This window comes from Rana temporaria, chromosome 3 (genome assembly GCF_905171775.1).
Source record: "Rana temporaria chromosome 3, aRanTem1.1, whole genome shotgun sequence".
Taxonomy (NCBI): Eukaryota; Metazoa; Chordata; class Amphibia; order Anura; family Ranidae; genus Rana; species Rana temporaria.
Window position 1 is genome coordinate 146183116 of NC_053491.1, and position 12450 is coordinate 146195565.

Sequence of the window (12450 nt, forward strand, 5' to 3'; positions counted from 1 at the left end):
CGCCGCCATTACTAGTAAAAAAAATATTAATAAAAATGCCATAAAAATACCCCCTATTTTGTAAACGCTATAACTTTTGCGCAAACCAATCAATAAACGCTTATTGCGATTTTTTTTTTTTACGAAAAATATGTAGAAGAATACGTATCGGCCTAAACTGAGGAAAAAAAATGTTTTTCTATATATTTTTGGGGGATATTTATTACAGCAAAAAGTAAAAAATATTAATTTTTTTCAAAATTGTCGTTCTATTTTTGTTTATAGCGCAAAAAATAAACGCAGAGGTGATCAAATACCACCAAAAGAAAGCTCTATTTGTGGGAAAAAAAGGACGCCAATTTTGTTTGGGAGCCACGTCGCACGACCGCGCAATTGTCTGTTAAAGCGACGCAGTCCCGAATCGCAAAAAGTACTCTGGTCTTTGGGCAGCAATATGGTCCGGGGGGTAAGTGGTTAAAGCACAGCAAGAAGTAACTAAAATAAAACTGAAACGATAAACCTGAAATTAAAAGCTAAAATGAGACTGATGCAACAGCATATGCAAATTCAAAATAATACATAAGATAAGGAACTAAAATGCATGTGTACATAAACTACAGAAGCATGATTAAAGCAGTGCAAAAAAAATGTATTATTGCAACTTGTCTTCATATGAATGAGACAAACCGCTTAAAGGGGTTGTAAAGGTTTGTGTTTTTATTTTCTAAATGGGGTTCTTTAACCACTTAACCCCCGGACCATATTGCTGGTCAAAGACCAGAGCACTTTTTGCGATTCGGCACTGTCGCTTTAACTGACCATTGTGCGACGTGGCTCCCAAACAAAATTGGAGTTTTTTTGTTTTTTTTTTCACAAATAGAGCTTTCTTTTGGTGGTATTTGATCACCTTTTTTAGTTTTTGCGCTATAAACAAAAATAGAGTGACAATTTTGAAAAAAAATATTTACTTTTTTGCTATATATATATATATATATATATATATATATATATATATATATATATATATATATATATATATATATATATAATTTTAAAAAATTTCCTCAGTTTAGGCCAATACGTATTCTTATTTTTAAGAAAAAAAAATTGCAATAAACGTTTGGTTTGCGCAAAAGTTATAGCATTTACAAAATGGGGGGATAGTTTTATGGCTTTTTTTTTTCGGTACTGCGACATTATGGCGCACACTTTGACACATTTTTGGGACCATTGGCATTTTTATAGCGATCAGTGCTATAAAATGCATTGGATTACTATAAAAATGCCACTGGCAGGGAAGGGGTTAAGTATGTTCCTTGGGTGTGTTCTACCTGTAGGGGGCGGTGGACTGACATGGGGAAATGACTGATCGCTGTTCAGGCATTTTTCCCCCTGACAGGACTGGGAGCTGTGTGTTCATACACACAGCTCTCGGTCCTCTCTGTAACGAGCGATCGCGGGTGCCCGGCGGTGATCGCACGCGCGTTGGGATCAGGCCCGCGCCCCCTAGTGGCCGCTTCGCGAGGTGACATAATGCTATGTCGGCTCACGCGCAGGGGAGCCAACCTGCCGCCGTATAACTGCGGTGGCTGGTCGGCAAGTAGTTAAGTTGGTGCATTGTTTTACTTTTTTTCCTTCAATTTCCCTTCTAAATGTTTCTTTGAATTTCTCACTTCCTGTTCCTCCTCGGTAAGCTTGCCCCCATCATCCAAGCCGTTCTGGCTGGGGGTTAGTCAAAGTGTTCACCCCTTCCCTTGGTACTACATCCCTGCGGGGAGACGCTCACAGGTACAAAATGCGGAAGAGGGCTCCAAAGGAGAAAACCATGATCCTGCCTGCTAACTAGGATTAACGGAGTGGTTTAGGAGAGAAACATATTGGATTTACAACTTTAAGTGATTCTATTCTAAAGGACATTATTTTTTTAAATTATAACCATGTTATATTTGCCAGCCACTTGCTATGTGGATACTTTTGTAAGCTCTTGAGCCAGTTCTGTGTCCCACACGGCTCAGCCCCACCTCCCTAGTCACTGGCTGTGATTGACAGTTGCTGCCTTTCTGTCCAGTGAGGAAGGAAAGAGCAGCTTGTGTACAGCGCTGGATCATGATTGGACTCGGGTAAGTTTTATAGAAAAGGTGTGAGTTTGCCGGCTGCGTGAGAAAAACAAAGGGTATTTGGGTCATCGGGCATATGTTATACAGTTGAAACTCAAAATTGTAATATTGCGCAAAAGTTCATTTCACTAATGCAACTTAAAAGGTGAAACTAATATGAGACTCATTAGATGCAAAGCAAGATGGTTCAAGCCATGGTTTTTCATAACTGTGTTGATTATGCCTTACAGCTCATGAGAACCTCAAATCCACAATCTCATACAATTAGAATATTGTGAAAAGGTGCAATATTCTTGGCTCAAAGTGTCCCATTCTAATAAGCTAATTAAGCCGTAACACCTGCAAAAGGGTTCCTGAGCCTTTAAATGGTCTCTGTCTGGTTCAGTAGGAATCACAATCATGGGAAAGACTGCTGACAGTTGTGCAGATGCTTGAAGTCCAGTGTGAAGTTTCCACAGTATGTGTTAATTTGGGAGCCATGTCATCTGCTGTCTACCAGGAGACTTTGCAGCACTTCCTTCCGCAGACTAGCTCTATGGGGATGCTGACTTCATTTTCCAGCAGGACTTGGCACCTGCCCACACTGCCAAAATCACCAAAACCTGGTTCAATGACCATGGGATTACTGTGCTTGATTGGCCAGCAAACTTGCCTGACCTGAACCCCATAGAGAATCTATGGGGCAGTGCCAAGAGGAAGATGACATGAGACCAAACAGTGCAGAAGAGCTGAAGGTCACTATTGAAGAATCCTGGTCTTCCATAACACCTCAGCAGTGCCACAGGCTGATGGCTTCCATGCCGCATTGATGCAGTAATTGCTGCAAAAGGGGCCCAAACTGAGTACATATGCATGCTTATACTTTTTAAAGGTCTGATATTGTTCCATGTACAATCCTTGTTTTATTGATTGCATGTAATATTCAAATTTTCTGAGATTGTGGATTTGGGGTTTTCATGAGCTGTAAGCCATAATCATCACAATTATGACAAATCACGGCTTGAACTATATTGCTTTGCAGGCAATGAGTCCATCTCATATTAGTTGCATTAGTGAAATTAACTTTTGCACGATATTCACATTTTTCAAGTTTCACCTGTACTGTCAAGCTATTCTTTGTGTGCATGTATATGGGGTTTGTGTCAAGATTTGGTATCTTTAATCATTTTTGTGTGTGTGTGTGTGTGTGTGTGTGTGTGTTATTTTTATCACTTATTAGGAGTGCTGTGCCTTGGTCCCATCTGGCATTGTCCCATCCATTGAGTATATAAAGATCGATTGCCCCTTTACCAGTGAGATGGGCTTGAGAAAGAGGCGGAGCGGCCTTGAAACAAGTAGCCATACTTTCTCCAGTTGTCTTGCTAGCATGGCTCGCCAAGTATTTTCTTGGCCCGTTGGAAGTGCAAAGTTTCTGGACTGGCCTACCTCTGCTATTCACTGTTGTGGTCTGGATGATGGCCCTAAGGCTGCATTCACACCTAGGCGACAAGTAACGCGCCGCGTACGCGGCGTATTTTGCCGCGATTCGTTTAACTTTTTTTATTTATTTTTTTAACAAATCATTTCCATTGCTGTCTATGGCCGAACGCCAATGCCGCCTGAAAAAAAGGGTCCGGGACTTGTTTGCAGGCGTACAGCATTTCGGCGTGAGATGTGAACCATCTCATAGACAGCAATGGAAATTTGCCCCTCCAGCGTGTTGGGCATTTTGTCGCCTAGGTGTGACTGGAGCCTGAGTGGATAAGGTGTGTGTGTGTGTGTGTGTGTGTGTGTGTGTGTGTTAATGTGAGTTGCCAATTGTGGTTGTTGGGTGGAGGGTTTCTATCGAATAGCAGAACGTCACTCCAGGCGTTTTCCTTATCAGCTGTTGTGACGGCATGAAGACGCATGCGCAGATTGTAGGAGACAGTATTCGACGATCTGCTTAGCGCCCAGTGAGAATGTAATTGTCAGATTCTTCCTTGCTTTTGCAGGGTGTGTTTTAAACCTGCCTTGGACACAGCCGAAACGTGCCCTTTATCACATTGTACCCACCATGCAGCAGACAGAAAACATAGCGTTGGATGTGCCGCATGCGCTGTGACGTCCCTCCAGCTGATCAACCTGTCAGCTTGAGTCATTTTTTACTGCACATGTGCAGACCCATCTGAGACAATTTTCGACAGGGGGCATTTCTCGATAAAACACAGCAGTACTTATTGTGTTTTCTGGCAGGGAAGGCTACCTGCCAGAAGAACATAATGGCAACAGGGCAATCTAGCGATTTGCCGCAAGGTTTTGCTGTAAGTGCCAAAGGATTTAATCCAGAACTGAGACTTGCATGGTTCTGCTACACAAAACGGCTTGTCTGACAGGGGACCTGATTTTTGCATCACATTTGATTGGCTCCTGTGAGTGTGCTTCCTCTCAATCTGAGCTTTTCTGTACAGGGAATGCAAGATGCCAATTCATATTTTGGCCTAGGTTCACATTCTTGGAGCGCATGTAAATCTTACGTGTTCCTGTGCTTTGAGCTAAAACGCACTGCTTTTTAGCAGATGTTTGGGCTGCCATTAAAGTGGTTGTAACCCTAAAAAAAAAAAAAAACTCCTGATCCCTTTGTGGAGATTAAACCGCACAGTGCGGTCTAATCTGCCCAACCCCCTTCTAAGCTTTAAAGAAACTTGGTTGTTCTTGTGGTCTTGCTCCCTGTAGCCGACACTCAAGAAGGGAGGGACCCAAGAAGAGGAGGATCCAGACTGCTCTGTGCAAATCCAACTGCAGGAGTATAACGTGTTCTTAAATTTAAAACTTTTTGCAATCACTTTAATTCTGAAAATGCAACACATTTTTGGGGGTGTGTAACGACATGGTGCCTTGGCACCCTGTGGTTACCTGGTGGTGTCTTTTTTGTAAACATTTTTAGGAATTTTTTTATTTCCTGTAAGTACAGCGGCCCATTCAAATGGATAGGCTGCTGTGCCAAGGCACCTGCACAGAGCCACAATGCAAATCTAGCCTAGGGTGCTTACTTTTAAACTGTACAGTATCTCTGGGCAACGTTTTTGGAACAAAGTTTTAACTTTTGCAAAAGTGTAATGCCGCATTTTCTTTCAAAACTTGCAATTTTCTTTTCTTTTTAGCCAAAAGCTGTTAAAAAACCAAGTCCAGTGGGAAGGAAAAATCTGAGCAGCATGGGTTCTATAGAAGACTTGGTTTCTGGAAATTCTAGCATTGCATCTGATATCAGTGACTCTTCTTTCAACAGCTCTGCAGGGCAGAGCAAAAGGACTCTGACTTATCAGAACAAGGTAATGTGCAGCCCTTGACTCTCTCATTCTATACTTTTTATTTTTATTTTTTTGTATCTAAAACACCACACACCTGATTAATACTGCACATTCTGTGATTCAAGGCACACAATAGTGGCATTCATTTTGCATTGGACCAAGTAGTGAGTTTTTAAAAGGTAAGATTTTTATCTATTGGACTGCATAGCCAAAGCAGAAAAATTAGGGGAAATCTTTGCCCTCACTTGGTTGAGAATTACCAAGATTACTATTTTACTATTGGACAACCCTTCATCAGTAGGGTAAAACTAACCTGTCTCACGACGGTCTAATCCCAGCTCATGTTCCCTATTAGTGGGTGAAATGTAGGATAATCATCCCAAGGGGTTACAGATGGCAAAACTTAAAGTGGCTGTAAACCCAATTAATGAAATTTTGAGCTGGGCACATATTTCTGCAGTATTTTGTTCTCTTCAAAGAGCCAAGTCCCGTAGCTCTGTCCTGAACAGTTCCTCTGTTATCAGCCTGATAACTCCTAACAAATTCTCGGACACATCAGATCAAAGCAGCTTGAAATTTCTGTCCAGGGAGGTTGCTAAAATAGATTAGCAGGGAGGTGGCCCTGTTACAAAACACCTCCTGAGAGTCTCAGCCAATGTGGAGAGGGGGTTGTGTGCCTTTCCTCCAATCACCTGTTTTAGCTATCTTGGCTGTAGGCCCAGACATCACTGTAAACGGGAAGAGAAAATTTAAACTTGCTAAACAGTATATAAATGTGAAGACGGCAGACATGGATGTGAAACTTATGCATCATCTGAGGCTGTTCACTTCACTGGGTGTGGGGAGGGTTTACATCCACTTTAAACTAGTACTAAGGTGGTGGTAGAGCTGCACCATTATGGCTAAAATTAGATTTTTTTTCTTTAGAATAACCACTTGCCCACTGGGCACTTAAACCCCCCTTCCTAAACGGATACATTTTCAGCTTTCAGTGCCCTAACATTTTGAATGACAACTACTCAGTCATGCAACAGTCATGACGACTGCTGTAGCCGTCATTCGGCTATGGCGCGGTCGTTAAGTGGATAAAGATCATGATTTATGTGGCGTAACATCTTTCACATTATAAAAAGTGTCAAAGTTTAGTCTTTAAGTGGCTAAAGGGGGTTGTAAAGGTAAAAAAAAAAACAATTCTCCCCACCATCCCCCTAAATGGCTTCCTTTACCTTAGTGCAGTCCTTCACTTAACCTCATCTTTCGAATTTTTTTTTTTTTTTTTATGTTTCTTCTGAGAAATCTTCACTTCCTGTTCTTCTGTCTGTAACTCCACACAGTAATGCAAGGCTTTCTCCCTGGTGTGGAGTGTTGTGCTCGCCCCCTCCCTTGGACTACAGGAGAGTCCAGACGCTCTCTACGTTGCAGATAAAGGAGCTGTGTTAGTGGGTGTCCTGACTCTCCTGTACCCCAAGGGAGGGGTGAGCACGACACTCCACACCAGGGAGAAAGCCTTGCATTAATGTGTGGAGTTACAGACAGAGAACAGGCAGTGAGGATTTCTCCGAAGAAATAAGGACATATAAAAGCAAATTGGAAGGATGAGTTAAGTGAAGGAGGACTGCACTAAGGTAAAGGAAGCTATTTAGGAAAAAAAATTGTACCTTTCACAACCCCTTTTTAAGCTTCATCTTTTTCATTTATATGCTCGTATGAGAGCACGGCTTGCACATATGCTGCAAGAGCACTACATAGTTTTTTTTTTTTAAAGTTCACTTGTGGGTAAAAAAATATATGCTTGCATTCCTCTGGGTTTGAACATCATCCCAAGGGACAGTCATCGGACTTTCAGTCTGTCCAAGAAGCTGTTCGGACACTGAAGTTTGTTTGGATCCTGAGCCTTGGGAGGAGTTGCCGTTGGACCTTGCGCGTCCCACCCCCCCTCCCCCCCCCCCCCCCAGTGGGCAGTTTCTAGATGTCATTGTTGATGCCAGTCAGTCTTTTCTATTAATATATTTTTTTCTTTTCTTAGCTTCCTTTAGGCAAAACACAGTTTAAAACCCCATCAGCTGCTCCAAGTCTCAGGAAGAATACCTCATCTTCATCATCTTCCCATTCCAGTGTAAACACTAGCTTGAATTCCAGTTCGTCCTCTCCACCTGCTGCCAGTGGTAAGCTACAAATCCCTGCTTGTTGTGTGCACACCTGTTGGCTTACCCACAATTTGTACTGCTATTTTCTCAGATGCTGCATGATAGATATAGATGTATAAATAAAATATACTGTTTCCTGGCGTATAAGACCTTTTACACTTAAAAAAAAACTGGCCAAAAAGCAGGGGTCGTCTTATACGCCAGGTCAGCTGCTCGGATGCCTGCTGGGTGTGCGGTAATACTGTATGTAGCTTCGGCTACATACAGTATATACTGCTTGGCCAATCCTGGTAAATCATTTATTCAAATGAATACAGAGCCTGCTTGGATTGGAGTAACAACCTCTACCAATCCGAACAGGCTACATACAGCAGCCTGCTCGGATTGGCTTTGAGAGTCCGAGAGGCGTGGGCTGATGTTACATCCTCTGCCAATCCAAGCAGGCATTGTTTTCATTAATAGAATACATCGCTCGCTGTGATTGGCTCCAGCAAGAATGAAGAACATGGCTCCAGAAGGAAGAAGCTTTGGAAGGGTGTCTTATACAGTGAGTACAGGCAAAAAAAAATTTAAAACTGTAAAATTAGGGGGTCGTCTTATACGCCCGATCGCCTTATACACCGGCAAATACGGTATATTAACATCCAACCTTTTTTTAAATTTTTGTCCTTTCAGCTAAACGAAATGCATCTCTTAACACATCCCTGAGCACCTCAATAAACGGCTCAAGACTGAAGCCAAATATGAACAAACTTGTACGTCCTCTTGGTGGGATAGGATCTACATTAAAGATGGCCAGTTCAGATGTAAACAACCGTCTTAAACCAAATGCAGTGGCAAAAACAAATGGTAACAAACCCGCATCAGTGTCTATGGCCCAGCCACACACTCCAGCTGGCAAATTTCAAAGGCAGACTTCTGCACCTAATCTACTTAGACTGCTTCCTCCTGCTAAACCTGAAAGTGGTGTAAAAATGTCCACAAAGCCGCAGGCAAGAATAATGCCTACCCCAACAAGCAGACTAAAGCCACCACAAAAGTCAGAGGGTAAGAGTCAATTTAATGACTGCAATACAAACGCACACTTTGAATTTTGAATTTTTTTTGAGCCTTCTATTGTCTGCTACTAATTGCTAATCCAGTTTTTTTTTTTGGTGATACAGGGCTGTCGCCTGAAGGCACAACAAGACGATCTCTAAAGCCAACACGATTACTTTCATGTGGGGAAATTGGAAGGTAACATGGCTATGTTGTGTTGAAGACTTTTCTATTCTCTTTCATCAACAAAATTGAAAGAATCCGGGAAAGCATCATGCAAAACAATACCCCCCTCAACCCCACCGTCAATCAACCACAAAACACCCACAGAAACGCTCTACAATCAACAAAGTTCACTCTGGAACCGATCTCCATCGATACCACAAAAAATATCATTGGTGCTTTGCGGAACAGCACATCGCCCAATGATATCATCCCCACCAAACTGCTGAAGGAATGTGCCGACATCCTGGCACCACCCATCACACAGCTTATAAACCAGTCATTTAAGGAAGGCACAGTGCCATCCCTGTTGAAAGAGGGCACAATCCAGCCCATCTTGAAAAAACCTAACCTGGATCCCAAGGACCCAACTCACCGCCGTCCCATAACAGGCCTAAATGTTCTCTCCAAGATAATGGAGAAAGTAGTGGTACAACAGCTGCAACAGCATCTAGATATCCACAATCTACTGGATCCATTACAATCAGGCTTCCGTCCCGGACACGGGACAGAAACGGCCTTACTCAAAATATGGGACGATGCCCTCGAGGCCGCAGACGAAGGAGAATCTTGTCTCCTGATTCTGCTGGACCTAAGCGCAGCCTTTGACACGGTAGACCACAAACTGTTACTGATGCGACTAGCCAAGGTAGCAGAAGTCGCAGAAGGTGATTTACCATGGTTTTCTTCCTTTCTTGAAAACCGATCACAAACAGTTAAATTGGGTTGTTTCACATCGGAAAAGCGCACGGTGTCATGTGGAGTCCCCCAAGGATCCCCCCTGTCACCGGTGCTTTTCAACATCTATCTTCGCCCTCTCTTTGATATTATCAGTAGCCAAGAACTACTCTATCACTCTTATGCAGACGATACGCAACTGTATTTTCGCATCTGCAACAAAAAGGATCATCATCTCAGTTTAGAGAAATGTCTCTCTTTGATAGAAAACTGGATGACTAAGAGTTATCTTAAACTCAACAGTTCAAAAACAGAACTCCTTATGTTTCACGCCAGCCGAAAGAGTCAACTGGCAACAACCTGGACACCCCCGCCCATTCTGGGCCAAATCATCACCCCTAGCTCCAAAGTCAAAAGTCTCGGGGTCATCTTCGACACCTTCATGACAATGGACGCACAAATAGGGTCAGTAGTCAGCGGAGCGCACCATCTGTTGCGCCTACTACGCAGACTTATTCCATTTATCCCCAAAGAAGACGTAGCAGTCGTGGTGGGAACAATCGTGAATTCCAGACTGGACTATGCAAATGCCCTTTACCTCGGACTCCCAAAGTACCAAATCTCTCGTCTGCAAGTCGTACAGAATACGGCCGCCAGACTTGTGACTGGGAAAAAAAAATGGGAATCAATCTCACCTTCGTTGAGAACCCTTCACTGGCTGCCAGTAAAAGACAGAATTGCATTTAAAGCACTCTGCCTGACACATAAGTGCATCCATGGGAAGGCTCCGCAATATCTTTGCGACAAGATAGAACCTCACAATTTCGAATCGCGTTCTGCGATCCACCGACCAAAATCTGGTCAGGGTACCAAAAACCAAATACAAGTCCAAAGGAGAAAGAAGGTTTGCTTTTCAGGGTCCTAGACTATGGAACGCTTTACCAACCAGCATTCGGTTGGAGGAAAACCACCTGACTTTCAGAAGACAGATCAAAACTCTGCTCTTTTGATGTCATGAGACACGAACAACTAGCGCCCAGAAGCGATTCAGTTCGCATGCGCCGCGCTTTATAAATTTTTTTTTTTTTTTTTCATTTCTCCTCCTCCCCCCCTGAGCAGAGGGACTTCCAGTGAGGGGGCTGTTGTTCCTCTCCCTCTGACTTTGATAACTGGTTTCAGTTTTATCTCCTCAGCATCAGGAGGGAAGCAGAAGTTGCAGGGGATTAGTATTAGTTCCACACACACTACAGCAATGAGAGGGGGAGATGCACTCACCCTAATACACAACAGGTTGTCGGAGGGAGGTAAACTAACCACGCTATTAACAATCGGCATTCAACGATTAGTGTGGTTAGTTTAGATGGAACAGGCAGGATCAGCTAGGTATTTTAAAACCTTAAAAGGATATCATGCCTTGAAATGATGTGTGGTGTGTGTATGCCACTCAATGACATGCCTACAACCCCCTCTGCTATATTTAATATCGTTTGTTTTATATTATATATGCTGCGGCATACCTCACTTTATAGTGCCGCCCACTGATGCCAGCCAAGAGGAGACCGGCGTTCATGTGAACAGTGCTTTGAAATAAGTTACACAGCGGCATTTAAAAAAAAAAACGCACTGTGGACATTATTTAATATAGCAGAGGGGTTTGTAGGAATGTCGTGAAGTTGTGAGTGATTTGCAAGAGGGGAGCAGATCGGCTCTGACACAGCTGATGAACAGCAAGGGAGGGAGAGGACAGAAGATCTGCGGATGATGGCGAGCAGGGTCTGCAGATGGAGAGCAGGATCAGCCAGGTATTCTAGGTCAGGGTTTCTCAACTTCAGTCCTCAAGGCGCCCCAACAGGTCATGTTTTCAGGATTTCCATTATTTTGCACAGATGATTTGATCCGTTTCACTGCCTTAGTAATTACCACAGCTGTTTAATCTGAGGGAAATCCTGAAAACATGACCTGTTGGGGTGCCTTGAGGACTGGAGTTGAGAAACACTGTTCTAGGTGATGGGGCCAAAATTACACAGCACAAGCACTGTGCTGTATAACATGTTTAAAGGAACCAGATCCCTTTGTAAAAAAATAACTATATTCTGAAAATTCACTGATTTATGCATGTCTCCATGCTATATTGAGAAATCACTCCAGATTTAATCCAGGTTTCTCTGAACAAATCAACTGACATAGAGCAGGTAAGTAGAACATGTAAAGCCTTTTGTAGGGGGGGGGGGAAAAAACGCTTTAATACTTGAGTTTTTCATATGCAGGTCCCATAAGTAAGCACTGGTTTGTTTTTATTTTTAGTGCCATTGTACAAAGCACTCCTATGGGAGCTGCTAAAGGAATGAACTCCAGTTTCATAGGAAGATGTATTTCAGCAACTCCCAGTTCAAAACGTACATCTGCTTTGCCTACACCAGTTAGTCGCAGAACATCAGGAATTTTAACAACTCCAAGGACTGTCCCAAGAGCTATTCCATCTTTCCGACCTACACCAGCTTTTCAGACTTCTAGCAAGTCATCCAAGAAGTTAATTGTTGGGTAAGAAAATTTCATTTGTGTTGCATTAAATACGCCCAAAAACTTGTAGTGCTTTTTATGCAATCTTTGTGAGGTTTAAAAATTGTTTAGGATTACTAGTGCTGTACGTCTTAATTGGTACTTGTTTATATGTCTGAAGCCAGTTAAAGCCCCTTCTCCTGCTGTACATAGGCAGGTTAAAAAATGGGATTTTTGTACTCGCCGTAAAATCCTTTTCTCTGCGTTCATGGACGGACACAGCATCTTATTCTTGACATTGGGGTATTGGCCTTCTATTGGAGGACTAGGCAGAAAAGCGTGTTAAACATACATCTAAACTGTACAGTACTGCCCTGGGCGCGGTCCCTCTAGGTACAACCTCTCTCCCTGCATCCTGCAGCTTCAGTTTGTCAAAAAGCAGTACAAACATATAAAAGGAGGGGTGGGTGCTGTCTGTCCATGAACTCAGAGAAAAGGATT

The 12450-nt window shown here is 42.8% G+C and overlaps 1 protein-coding gene across 3 annotated transcripts in view; it reads left to right on the forward strand.

Moving 5' to 3' along the window:
• Positions 1-12450, forward strand: part of GTSE1 (G2 and S-phase expressed 1) — a 48043-nt gene that overhangs the window by 11780 nt on the left and 23813 nt on the right. For 2 of the 3 annotated variants that reach the window (XM_040343627.1, XM_040343629.1), the window contains exons 5-9: positions 5219-5386; positions 7392-7530; positions 8188-8559; positions 8676-8748; positions 11755-11991. In XM_040343627.1, the coding sequence (XP_040199561.1) occupies positions 5219-5386; positions 7392-7530; positions 8188-8559; positions 8676-8748; positions 11755-11991 (989 nt within the window). The remainder of the gene's footprint in view (positions 1-5218; positions 5387-7391; positions 7531-8187; positions 8560-8675; positions 8749-11754; positions 11992-12450) is intronic. The other variant, XM_040343630.1, reaches the window with a different exon arrangement.